The sequence below is a fragment of the Sylvia atricapilla genome, chromosome 8 (genome assembly GCF_009819655.1).
Source record: "Sylvia atricapilla isolate bSylAtr1 chromosome 8, bSylAtr1.pri, whole genome shotgun sequence".
Lineage (NCBI taxonomy): Eukaryota > Metazoa > Chordata > Aves > Passeriformes > Sylviidae > Sylvia > Sylvia atricapilla.
This window is the reverse complement of record NC_089147.1, coordinates 16,079,816-16,093,671: the sequence shown is the minus strand read 5'-3', so window position 1 is coordinate 16,093,671 and position 13,856 is coordinate 16,079,816. Positions and strand designations below refer to the sequence as shown.

Below are 13,856 nucleotides of genomic sequence, written 5' to 3'. Positions count from 1 at the left end.
AATGCTTTTTTCCAGCAGTAAATCACATTTTGCTGTAAACCACAAACCTATTAACTCTTCAGACAAAATACAGTCTATCCCACCCAGAAAACAACTACAATTAACAAAGTGCCATAATCAACAAACCTGTGATCTCAACCACAGTATAAAGAGAGGGACAGGAACCAGGCTAAATATGAGTAGGACAGCAGTCAACTGCAGACGTGACAATAATTTCCCTTTATGTAGTATTCTTACCAGCTACTCAGCCCTGGAGGAAGTTGGGAAAGTGAATTTAGTTTGTCCAATTAGAACTGAATAAGGTAAACCAATTCCTTCTGCCTTGGTCTTAAATGGGAAAAGCCCAAACACTCAGATCAGACGGAGTTAACTTGCTGCTAGTTCCAACCCTTTGTTTCCACAAATATGGACTAATATCCTTAACTCATTTTCAGATTTTCTTTCATAATTTTAATTCCTTTTTCTTCCTTAAAGTCCAACATAATCTGTTTTGGAAAATTACCAAATTATTTTGAGGGGAAAAAGTTAAATATGAGGAAAATCCCTTCAAATGAGAAAACCTAGAAAAGTGTCCTTTACAGTTCTTTAGTTTCTGGACATTACTTTGTAAAAATAGTGAGTAAACATTTTCAAAAAACGTAATTTAAGTTTCTGGTTTCCTTCAGTAGACAAACAATAACAAATTACTAACACTAGAGCCATGACTTCTTGTTCAATTCTGAGTTAAGACAGTGTTTTGAATCTTCTTAATCAAGACATTGCTAAGTTAACAACTCAGCATAGCTGGAGGATGGGAAAAATCTTCTCTTTTATTCCAGAACAGAGCTGCTTTCAGAAGACTGCAAATAAAGAGGTTTCAAGTGTAAATTAGGAGCTTTTGTTTGTTATATGCTTGGTTTATATAAAATATACATAAGGTGACGGGAATGTTGCACATAAGAAAAGGTCTTGGGGGGGTTTATGTGTGTGGGTTTTGTTTTTCTAAATAGAAAATGGCCAAGAGTGCCACATGGTGAGACTTCTGGGGAATAAAGCCATAATAGCATCAAAATAGTATAAAAGGTTTTTATTTAAATTGTACAGATCAGCTTATCAGAACACTGTTAGTTCATCTGGAAGGTTTTTGACTGCTGACTTTAAGATCAGAATTAACATAATCCATTCTAAATCCATTCTAGAGTCCCTTACTAATTATATATATATATGGAGCTCAGGATCTTGCACTTTTAACATCTGTTCTGATAAAGCACTGAAGTCTTACTAATTAGAAGGTCATCTGCAGGTCAGGATTTAAACCCAAAAGTTTTGCATACCATTTAACAGAATTCATGTATTTAGATTTTAAATCTTTCCACAGATTTAACTCAATGCTGAAGGCTTTGACAATATTATTCGTTCCCATCATGTATTGTCAATCACATAAGGTGAAGACTGCCCATTTGACTACAAATAAGTTAAAGAAGTATCTTCAAAGTTATTTTTTCACATAAATATAGCATTCTTCTGTCTATTCTTCTGAGCTGATCTTATGAGAATATGCTCCTCGATGCAAAATTTGTAATTTTTTCAAACTGAAGACACAAGTTTGAAACACCAATATGGGTCATATGATAAGACTGTGCAGAACTGATCCATTTTGACACCGGAACAAGAAAACTGCATAATAGATTTACTAAAATCTCCAAACTGTAAAAATGAAACCTTCTAATAGCAGCAAGAACCAGGAAAGAAAAAAACCACAAAAAGTAAAAAAACACAAAAGTAAATTTAAAAAACCTCACAACAAAGAAATAGCCACCTCCTGGCTGAGACCAATATTAGCATTTTGCATCATCCTATTCTTTGCAAAATTCCCCAGGCACAGAATAGTCAGGTCTGTATAGAATATGAAACATCAACCCACAAAAACCCCAAAATTAAAATTACCATTACTTTAGTGTACATGAAGTATTCCTTCATGTTTTAAATGACAAAAAGAATGTTAAAGATTTTTATCACCAGAGTGTTGTTTGGAAGCAGTAAAGAGAAATATCATAACTTACTAAAAAAGCCCCATCAAGTTAAACTACAGCAGTAAAGAAATCACACAGATCAGGAGCAAGAGGAACTCAAAGACTGAATTTTAGCGAGACTAATTTATTTGCATACAAGCTTATTGAGTTAAAAAACATGCAGCTACATCCCAAAATTCCCTGCTGAATAAAAACGAGAGACAAAATTCTCATTTTATTTTAATTAAGGAAACAAACCTAGTTTACAAATAAAAAATAATAGTATTCTCCAACTTTAGTGCTTCCCTTAGAGGAAATACTGTATATTCTTGCTTACTACATTTCCACCAAGTAAATACCTAAAACTTTGCTATCAAACACATTTAAGGGAGTTCCTTGGGACTTTTCAACAATGCTACAGAAGAATCACATTCAGAGAGATCCTGAAGGTGAAATTGCAATTGAAATCCTTTTACCACAAGTATTTATTTTGTTTTTAAATCTAGTTACCTTACCAACTTTAAACCTAGGTTATAAACTTTCTCAGATTACAAATTTTGTCAGTTGCCCAAAAGACCATGAACTGAGATAGAGGCACTACTAACTCTGAAACTTCTGTAAAATAAATCAAAGGCTCATTATTTCTGAAAATCAGATTAAACAGCTGCTGTGTGGAAAAAACCAGGATACATGAAATACTTCTTTTGTCGATAACAATGTGGTAGGACACTTTTTTAGAAAGTGAAATTATCAAACTAACAATGCTTGAGAATGGTGACAAAGAAAGCAGCTGACATTTCAGTATCAAATAACCATCAAGTAAATTCTGATGGGGTTTTTTGCCAGATCCATAGTACCTCTGGGAAGTATTGATTTGCTGCTCGTAAAATCCAGTGCATCATTCTAACACTGTTCCAAAACAACGCACAAAAACAAAATCAAATTACCATGGTTCTTTCTCTTCTGATATCTTCCGTACTGACGGAATTTGGGGTAGAACCAAATTATACAATTTATGAATTTTTCATATTTACCTCCTTTAAATCTTAAGGTTTATTTGGATGCTTGGAAGGTCTATGCAGAGAAAGGATGCTTGACTGTCTCAGTGAGTTTTAGTAACCTAAATAACTAATCAACTCTGCCTTTCCCACAGTTTGGAAAAAAGCTTATAACAACATCAAAAAACAAATCCAAGTCTTTCAGGGCAAAAAGCTTACTCTGAAACATTACACTCATTCTTCAGTCCCTCTCACAGAAGATTTGAGAAGATTCAGCAACAATCTTAGTAGACTGACTTATTGAAATACTCCCATTGTATAATGAGTTTGGGTTTTTTGTAATATTTACTGTCAAGAAAGACTTGCAAAAACACCAGTTCTAACTATTCCCAATTAGACTACAATCACTTGAAGCAGCTGGGACCGGCCTCCCAAGACACACATCAAAATCCAAACATCAAGGCCATGGTTACAGAGCTGTATGAAATGTGTGATGACCTTATCTCTCACTTAAAATTCAAGCCCCAATTGTGTAAGTGCATAGCCCCCACTAGGCGGCTGGGGGAGCAGCAAAGAAACCACACTTCTCCTTTGTGCTTCCTCAGTTAAGACTTTAAACCCTCTGTAGCTCTTTCCAGCCAACTGTGTCTGTTTAGAACAGATTCTGCAGTTACTTCCTCTCACTACTACAGTTCCTGTCAAGTTGTGTTATCCATGGCTCAGGAGACAGATAAATAGGATACAGAGCCTTTCACCTCTAGGTCATCAGTTCAAACGTTATCCATGCTGGTAAAGGACCAAAAGTTGCTATCAATAGATTGCTTTTTGGACTTCTCTGTAAACCTCCACTCCACTTGCACAAACCAGTATGTATTCCAGATTCAAAATCCTGTATTAGCTTAAAAGAGGTATGCCATGGAAAACGAAAATGAAATTCCAATCTTTTTCCTGTAACAACTATCCCCCAAACATATATATAATATCCATACTTTTGTTTTCCCTTCCTTTAAATATTAGAATTGAGAGTTTTATTCATGGTGCAAGACTGTAAGACAATGGAATAATAAATATATGTTCTAAAAGCCACAAGCAGAGAAAATCAAGATGTCTTGCTGCATTAACAAACTTCAGTGAAGGTTTATGAGAAATTATCTTTGCCTAAAAAAAACATTCCTCATTGCTTTGTTATGTCTTGGATTGTGACTGCTACTCTCTCTGAGTCTTCCACGAAAAAACTTCACAGCAAAACTTAGGAAGATCAATTTTGAAATCCCTTGTACGTGCACACATCAGCTGTCAGGTCTTTGCACTGACACTATGGATGTTCTTGATGTTGCTCAATTTTTTAGTAGTGATAAAGGCCAGAAAACATGCACTCTGCTGAACCACAAGGAAATTACCAGTTGAAATACCTGCAAGTTCCATGGGATAGCCACCTGTCGGCTGTATTATAGGGAATTGTAAAGTCACAGGCAAAATAGTAACTGCAGTGTAGCTAATGAAAGAGTTATCTGAGCTGCAGCAGCAGCCCGAAGCAGAGTCTAAGCCTTCTGCACTCCATGTGATTTCAAGGCATGGCACATCAAAGCTATGGCATCTCCCCTCTCCTTTAGATCTCTTTTTGGTATGACAATAACATGTCCAAACCCCTCAATTCAGGAGTCCTTTGGCTTTTAAGACTTCCTGTCTGGCAATAACTTCCACGGGAAAATTATCAGATGGAAGTCTTTAAGATTTGAAGCGTAATGATGGTTTCTAGGCAAGCACATCAACCATCAGTGGACTCTCCAAAATGACTAAGAAATACGGAATTAAAACGCTAAAAACCATCAGCAATTTTATCCCACCTAAATGATCCTTATATGATGACATTAGAAACCATGACTTCCCCTGCAATAACACCAGGATCCTTCTTGCCTTGCCTGACAGCAAGGGTAGGGCAGAATGCAGCACTGGACCTATTGTTTTCAAGATTTTCAGGACACTAAATGTAGCATTTTCCACAGAAGACCTTGCAGAGGGAAGTGTATGATTCAGAGAGCACACTCTCCAGTCTGATCTCTGACTGGAGTAGCAAGTGGACTGTTTCATCTTTCTGCAGAGCTGCTCCAAGAACTGCAACAACATGCTACCACTACTTTTACTGTGTGACAGCTACTCTAAGCAGATGCTGAACCAGTGTCCTGTCCTGTTCAGAGGTAACACTGTATAGCAGTCAATTCCATGAGATCTACCACACTAGTTCACATACAGCAAGTTTTAACTGTAATAAGAGACACTATAGTGTCGTAACTGTAAGGTCATTCTTAAAGCTTTTGTATTTTTGCAGAAGACCTCCCAGAGAGCAAACATGCATAGTTATCATGTAGTGCATACATCACTGTCAAAGATGCATCAGATTTGCTGCAATGTTCATAGATCTGATGTGTACAGTTAATCTGAAGCATTTTGGACATGTCTGCACATAGGCTTTAGAACTGGTTGCTCACACAGTGGCTGCTGTTGAGGGTTTTCAGATGTCCAACAGTATGGTAGGAGGTGTTGGCTACTCAGAAACTGATATCCAGACAGTCCAAAAGTAAATCTGTATTACATAGCAGCCCTGCAGACAACTGACTGTGCACAGCTAGTTCCAAATGGAAACAGTCCTGTCCAGACAGACTTGTCAGCAAGAGCTCCCTGAAATGGTGCCAAGTGCACAAAGAGGCTCTGCCAGCAACCAGGAACCCAGAAAGGGCAGGCACAGAGCATCGGCGTGACTGAGGCGCTGTGAAAAGCAGGCAGGGATCACAGCGGCAGTGATGATAATGGAAATCATGAAGGAGAAAACAGCAGCAGTGGTATTGCTGGTGTGGGTGTGTGAGGTGCAGGCAGCAGCCCCAGTGGGACAAGATGCAGCTAAAGCAGGAGGCTGGGGAAGCCAAGCTGCCATGAAGGGAAGGAGAACTGGGGATACTGGGACTACAGAGGCAGTGAGTGGCTCCCTGAGAAAATGAAAAGTGGAGACACATTAGACAGGAACAGCTGGTCAGGTACCAGCTATAAACTATTATCCAAGATTATAGTTTTAACTCTTTCTAACAAGTCAATTTGTCACAGAGGGAAAAACCAAAAACAACACATAATCTGCACTTCATTCTCATAGTCCCATTTACACAAAAAGCATAGAGAAACCAGATAGGTCTAAAGAAAGATATAAGGAGTAAAATGTCCTTTCTTTTGGTATTATGTGCTTAATTTAAATATATCATTATATATTAATCAGATATTAATGTACTCTAAAAGACCTTCAGTCCCTCAGAATCTTATTTCTCTTACTTTTTAAACTGCTTTAAGTAATAAAAACCAGTAAACTTTATTTCACATTTTGTGATCCTAATTTCACTACATGTCGTACTCATTTAAATAAGCGTTATTTTTCATGGCAATCACTAAGGTCCTAGAAGTTCTTTAACATAACACTTTCAAATATTCTTGAAATACAGACCAGTATTAGGAAACAGACTAAACATATACCAAGCTGCAGACTAAGAACACTTACTCATGTACATAAGTGTTTGCTATTCTGTCAACTTACTTACAAATGTTACTTTTTTTTCTCAAAGAAATAAGTTTACTTACCTTTTAACACTCATCTGTTCTTTTAGTTTGCTGTACATTTCCAGCACTGCATAAAAGCAAGCAGATTAACTTGTGAGTCTTACTGTGGCTTTAGTTAATAAAAGAGGAAAATATGCACTGTAAAGGACAAAATTAGAAATAGAAAAGGATGTGCTATATTTATCTTATTTAATTCTTACTGTAGCATAAATGTGATAAACCTATTAAAAAATCTAGAATGCAGCTAAAAACCAAAAAGATAACTGAACTCCTAACAGCTTTTCAATTAAAAAGAATTAAGATTAACAAAACAATCAATGCTATACATATCAAGCACATTCATTCACTTACTACATGCCACAACCTGATCTGCATTACCAGTCCATTGCCCATCTCCATAAAAAGGCAACAGTACCACCTACTGTACTCTGAACATGCCAACAAGAAGACTTCACAAAGAAAAATTCTCAAATCTACTTTAAACCAAGACAACAGACAGGATAAAACCCTTATGGAGCTGTGTGCAATCCTACAATATTATCTTCCTGAAATAACATTTAGAGTGCTTTTGTTTCATTTCAAAACACCTCTAGTGACACAGAGTCAAAAGTACAATGTTGAAAAAACATAATTAGTATTTTCCCCAGTGTTCAAACACTAAAACCCACCCTCTCAAGCAACAAATTAATTGTTCACCATATTAAAAATATTAGTTCATTCAAAGCTGTATGTGGCTACATTGCTTGCACCATTCAATTGTCTCACTGTCTTCTGACATTGTTGGAATTGCTCTGTGTCAAATATTGGAAAAGACATGAAACCTACATGTTGACATCTTTTAAAAACCTATTAATTTTTTCCTTAAACTGGATGTTATAGGACCAGAACTTAGAAAAAAACAGAAGACTTTTCCTTTTGGTATTGTGACTTACTTTATTTAATTTGCCATCATATTTAACTATAGGTCACTCACCTGGAAGACACAACTGTAGTTTTTCCACAACTGTTGTAATATTCCGCTGTTGAACTCTACATCGGATGATTTCCTCTGTTTGGGCTATCACCTTAAAGGGTTTTTTTTTTTTAAAAAAAGGAAAGAAAATCACACTTAAATTATGCAAATGAATTAATTTTGCTACAAATATTCATAATGCCCATAGAGGAAGCACCATTTTCTCACCTCTTTTCCAGCATCCTGAAGCCTTCGGTTGGTATCAGTAACTTGGACCTTAAAAATAATTTCACCTTTGTTAGACAAATATGCATATATTGCCCTGATGTGACTGCTCACCCTTGTAATCAGATCATGCTTCCTGAGAAACTTAGAACAAAGAAATGCAAATTCAAATTAACTCTACAGCTTGAACTTGAACTTTTGATCGCAAAGGGCTTTTGTTAAATTCAATTACTTATGACAGTTCTTTCTAACAGATTCTGTGGCAAACTTCTCAAATTTACTTGGGATTTTTGAACTTTCCTTGTTTCTGTAGGTCTGTCAAACAATTCAAATCATTGACCCAATTGACCACTGGTCCCTTTTTGATAACCTCAATGAGCTCTATGGGCCATTCATTGTCTGTAAGAAATGGTGATTGCATTTTATGGTAATTAAACATTCATACTTTGCTGAATGCAAACACTGGGTGGTTGATTAACATCAAACGTGGAAATCTCCAAACCACAGCAACATTTTAATGCTGCAGGTGCAGGCAAAGCTCAACCTCAGATTTTCCCACATAGTAAGTGACTCATTAGGTCATCATAATAAGGAAGCACATTCTAGTTTATTAAAAATCTCATTAATTTCTGAACAAAGATGCTCAATGACCTCATTGATGCTGTATTTGGTCTCTTGTTATCTGAATATCCTTTATATAATGGTCTTCTAATCATAACCTCTGATGAACTATGCTCATTCTGTCTGGTGTGCATATTTTGCTCTCAAAAGTGTAAGGAGAGCTAAAAGGGACGGATCTCATAATTCACTATTCTCCATTCTGATCTGCGAGGAAATCTTGGTTCTCATATCTCATGAAAACTACTAACATCACCTACTCCCCTGCTCATTACAAAGTAAAGAATAGTGCTTTTTTTCCACGTATAATTGTGGTATTTTAGTTTTCTAATAAGGACTTTCAATTCATCTAAGGTCTGACATATACACACATGATTAGGAAAAGATCTATTTAAAAAATACTGTGTTTATCATTTGTTGTCCTTCACCTTCTGAGAAAGCCTTTTAAAAAGGCAAAATAATTTAGTAGCATTTTCTGAAAACATACATTAAAAAAATCAGAATGAGATCTAATAAAATATTCAGCTTTGTAAATATAAATGACTGTATCAGGCAACATGGCTCTAAGCACAGATTTTGTTTAATTCACTTCTAAAAAATTGTTGCAAACGTCAGAGTGCATGTGATAAACACTAAATTAATCTTCAGTAGAAGAGTCCAGTTCCTTCTTTGAGATTCAAAGACAATGATATATGAAACTCTAAAAAGCTTCTTCCTTACCTTTAGTTTTTCTGCATCAGCCCTAACTTTAAGGAGTTCCGTAATAGCATCCACAAAGCCCTGATGGTGAAAATTGCACATCTTTTCTATCTCCCTGTCATGGTTACGTATGCAGGCATCAAGTTTTTCCATAAACTTCTGATGTGCATTTGGTTGGTCATCATATACAGACCTATTAAACACAAATAGGAAAATAAAAGTTTACTTTTTTTCCCCAGTTGAGAATAGTATGGACACAACGATTTTTACTGAAAGCTACCTCTCTCTTAACAAGAAAATAAAAGCAAGCAAACTTGATGTTAGTGGCATCCTTTGGTAAATCCACTCCATCAAAATCAGCATTAAAAAAAAAAGATGGCACAAAACTGAGAACTGATGGCACAAAACCCAGCCCTTATGGCATTAATCCAGGTGCTTAACCACTTACATCATGGTTGACCTGAGCCTCACTGGTCTGTTATTTATGCCCTAATGCTCAAATTTGGGTACAAAAGAATCAGTTTCTCCAACCACCTCAAATAGCACGGATCGCTTTTCCATCAAATTCCACTCTTTGCTAAATATAAAGAAGTGCAAACATACAAATTTGCTTTCCTGGTATTCCTAACAGCAGAGTTATCCAACTACATCAGGGTCGGATGACTCCAGCCGGAATGACCGGAGCATTGTGCGGCAGCGGCCGGACCCCTGGCAAAGGCAATCCCCAAGGCTCCGTCCCTGCCCGCCCATGCCCAACAGCTCCCAGGCCAAAACCACGACATGCACACACCTAAGGCTGCCTCTTCCGTGGCACCTAGCTGTCAGGAAGGGCTAGAATCAGGTCTTCTGGCTTATTTCACTAATTCTAGATTAGGTCACTTAGAAAACTCCAACAGCAAACACGACTTGGGAGAAATTACTGGTATAGTTTGTTACGCAGCATCAGAAACAGAAATCTGCATGGAGAAATGCCCAAGCACGAGAAGGAACAAAGGAGGTACAGGGCAATTTAAAGCTTTAGACTTTGGCAGGGTAAGCAAGAGAAGAGGTTTTACATAGAAGTGTACCAAAACCAAAGGTATGCAGTCTCCCAACAAAGGCAAGGCATAGACAGTTCCAAAAATTTATTAATAATTTGATACAGCAACAACAGCAAATACTGGTAGTTTTGAAGTAGCTTTTCACATAGAATGAGAGCAGCAATACAAAGATGATTTAATCATACATATGCAAACACGTTTGTACTGCAAACTGCAAGTGTTAAAAAAAAAGTGATCAAAAATCTTTAAATTGCCTTTTTAACCTCTAATTTCCTTTCACAATTATGAAGTTTTCTCCAGATGTTTATAAGGAGAAGCTGATTTAGAAAAATATAAAAATTAAAAAATGCTAACATGAGGAAAATAAAAGGCTGGAATTCCAAGTGTTTCAGTGTTACTTGTAGAAGTACAGTCTTAAGTTCAAGACCCAGGCAAACATGAGTCAAAGCCTCTCAAACTCTTGAGTATCAAGAAAGTCTTTCCCTTCCCATCTTCTTGGAGAAGTGTGACTTCCCATATGTTCAAGATTCAAGAGAATCTTCAAGATCCTCTTTTCTAACCAGACATCTGGGCTTTGCTGAGATCTGAGCTCACCATCAGCACAACAAACCTGAGTGTCTGACAGGAACATGACCTTCCAATGAAGAAAAGGATGCAGAAAAGACTTTTGCAACAAGATTCTTTATACTTTTTGAGTTTCTTTTAACCTCACACAATATATTCAGAGAACTAACTGAACATAAGTGATAGAAGAAAGGCAATATGCTGTCCTACAGGTTGAAGGAAGAAAGCAAATTCCTTATATTCTGCTTGTTATAGATACTTTTTCAGGGAAAAAATCTACTGAATAACAATTTCCAAGAATAACCCCTTTTGCTTATGATAGGAAAACAAGGCAATAATACTAAAAGCAGGTTCTTTTCTCCGAAGTGCACCAGGGGAAAAATAAGATTGTTGACTGATAAAGTGGTTCACCTCCCACCATTTCTACCACCACAATCTGAAACGACGGCTGGAAGGAGCAAATGTGTGCCCATAGGTCTCTCCTCTGAGGCTCCTGTCAGACTGCCTGAAGGGGCTCACCCAAGGCTGCCCAGGATGACTGAGCTTTAAAGGCTGTTTTGGATGGTCAGAAATGATCTGCATCATCAGGGGGAATTACCCATATGCAGAACCCAGTGCTGGCTGAAGGGAGAAGCAGCACCCTGGCCTGGGAAGGAAGAAAAGTGCAAGACACAGTGGGCGTTCAGTGAGGCCTCATTAGGCAGCCTGACGTTCTGCATGAGAAGATACATGGGCAAGCATGTGGACCATAGCACTGTCACCTGCAAAGAAACGGGGAAGGGACGAGAAAAAGGTTCAGCGACTGATGTGGCAGCACTCCAATATACACATTACAGTTACATGAGTGCTGCTCCATTAAGAAAAGGGTCAGAGATGCTGGAAGCTATAGGGTGGACACAGAGAGGTATCCAACTGCTGTCGGAGTTTTTGGACAAGAAAAAAAGATTAGGAGGACCAGATGCAGTGAAGTGCCTTCACAGATATCTGGCAAGCATGAGCCTCCTCAACTTGGGCTAGATTCATCACCTATATTGCACTGCATGCTAAACAAACAAAACAAAACAGAAGAAACCCCCCAACCAAACAAAAAATGCAACAAATCCAACCAACAAAAATACCCTAAACAAACAACCACACACACCAAAAAACCCCAAACAAACAAACAAAAAAACTCAACCAACCAATACCAAAAAAACTAAAAAAAAACCCCCCAAAAAAACCCACACAGAAAAAAGTCCCATTATTACTGCTTTCTTTAGCCTTTTTGTTTAAGAGTGGAAGAAGCCTCCAAGTTTAGGTTTTCTTCCAGTGTTCTCAAAGAGAAGAGAGAAAGGAGCATCATTATCACAAAGGTAGGGGACTTCTATCTATCGCCATGTGCCCAAACTGTAAATTCTGTCATGTAAGTATAAATGAAAACAGCAGTAAAACTCAGTAAAGAAAATGTAACTTTTTAAAATGAGAATGAGACTGCAAAAAGATTGTATAAGAGGAACTCCATCCTTGAGTTTGTACCACCAAACACGTTTGTAGCTTATTTCTTTGATGGTGGCAATGCACTGTGCTTCTGGACCTAGTTATTGCCTGATGACTTGAGGTATCAAATAGCTGCCTTGATAAGTTTTTATACATTTCACCTCTGTACCAACACTTTCAGACAGGCTCTTAAAATACTGACCAAAGCAAATCCTTTGCAATCAGAAGATTTCCCTTTAAAATGCTATCAAAAAAATCCAGAAAACACATCCAGAAGTTCTGGAAGTACATACAATGTAGCACAGGCAATACAGTTCTCACTGTTATAAAAATCTGTATTAATTATGTTTTCCTCAATATTAAGGCATTTAAGCTTAAATTTAATTACAATAAATTACTGGTTTTTAATCTCAGGGGAATTATCACAATATTTAATTGAAAATAATACAGGGAATAAATGTTCAAAATAAGGGAATAAATATTCAAAATAAGAAAGCAATACTGTGTACTTCCCAATACCTTAATCACAAGATCACCCTACCTACTTAAAATAATAGCGACTATTTTGTGTTTTACATTGTACCCTTTTGTCCAAGAATACTAATAAAATTGTGACCTGTGCTGTAAACCAGTATTTTGACAGACCTCCCCAAGATGCACCAGCAGTATAAATTCCAGGTTGATTACACACGTAAACAGCTCCATCTTGTGGGCGCAACAAACCAACGCCTGTCAGCACACGAGTGAAAAAACCTCTGAGACAGAACTGCCTGCCTCTACAGAAATAAATACTCGGAGTATTTAAAAGAAATTCACACTTTGCATTACGACTTTCTCATCTAGGTGAGAAGAAGATGAATAAACAGTTATTGACAGGGGTTATTGACTCCCTCGGGACACTGTCCTCTGAGGACACTTTACACATGCAGTTTCAGGGGCTTCAGGACAACATCTGGCCTAAAACACCAGCCTTTTTGAAAATGTAAGTGTACACTGGAGAGCCAGGCCATCTTTGGCCATGGACAGAAATTAGGCTGTTTCTCAAATCTGCAAACACAACTGACACAATACACACCTGATTTACCCCTTAAGGGAACATCACACATCATCGTTTATTTCTGACACTGAAGCTCACTTTCCACACATACGCTTATTTCAAAGATTACCTACACCTACCTATCTAAAGTAATTGCTGCCTCTTGTTATCTGAAAGTGTACATTTCAATAGATAATGACACTGCAAGACATGCTGATAACAATTCTCCACTTTTGAGAGCTAAATTACCAGGCAGACAAATCACCAATACTGCAGATCTTGGAGAGACATGAAATACTAAAAGCATCCTAGAGATAATTCTTTAAAATTACAAGACAAAATTAACTGAATTTACAACACACACAGAGTTCTGTCAGAAAGCAAGTGAGGTAGTAGTAACCCTTCTAGCTCCACTTCTTCAGGAGATGACAATTACATGCAATTATGTCTACCCTAAAAATCTCTCTCCCACTGTAAATTGCTTCACATGCAGCAGTAGGAAGTGTCATAAAAAGTGGCAAATGTGCCTAGGATACCAAAGGAATTTTTACGTGCGCAATACATAGTTCTTTCAGGTTTTGTTCACATTTTTACACCTCTGAATTAAGAGCCCTGAGGATCTTCATGGGCTTTATGGGCCCCTGAAGCAGATGCTGA

The 13,856-nt window shown here is 37.3% G+C and overlaps 1 protein-coding gene across 7 annotated transcripts in view; it reads right to left on the bottom strand.

The window, feature by feature from the left end:
- Nucleotides 1–13,856, bottom strand: part of EXOC6 (exocyst complex component 6) — an 89,230-nt gene that overhangs the window by 58,932 nt on the left and 16,442 nt on the right. For all 7 annotated transcript variants that reach the window (XM_066323819.1, XM_066323821.1, XM_066323820.1 and 4 more), the window contains exons 2-5: nucleotides 9,105–9,276; nucleotides 7,770–7,817; nucleotides 7,563–7,653; nucleotides 6,611–6,656 (exon numbers count right to left, since the gene is read on the bottom strand). In XM_066323819.1, the coding sequence (XP_066179916.1) occupies nucleotides 6,611–6,656; nucleotides 7,563–7,653; nucleotides 7,770–7,817; nucleotides 9,105–9,276 (357 nt within the window). The remainder of the gene's footprint in view (nucleotides 1–6,610; nucleotides 6,657–7,562; nucleotides 7,654–7,769; nucleotides 7,818–9,104; nucleotides 9,277–13,856) is intronic.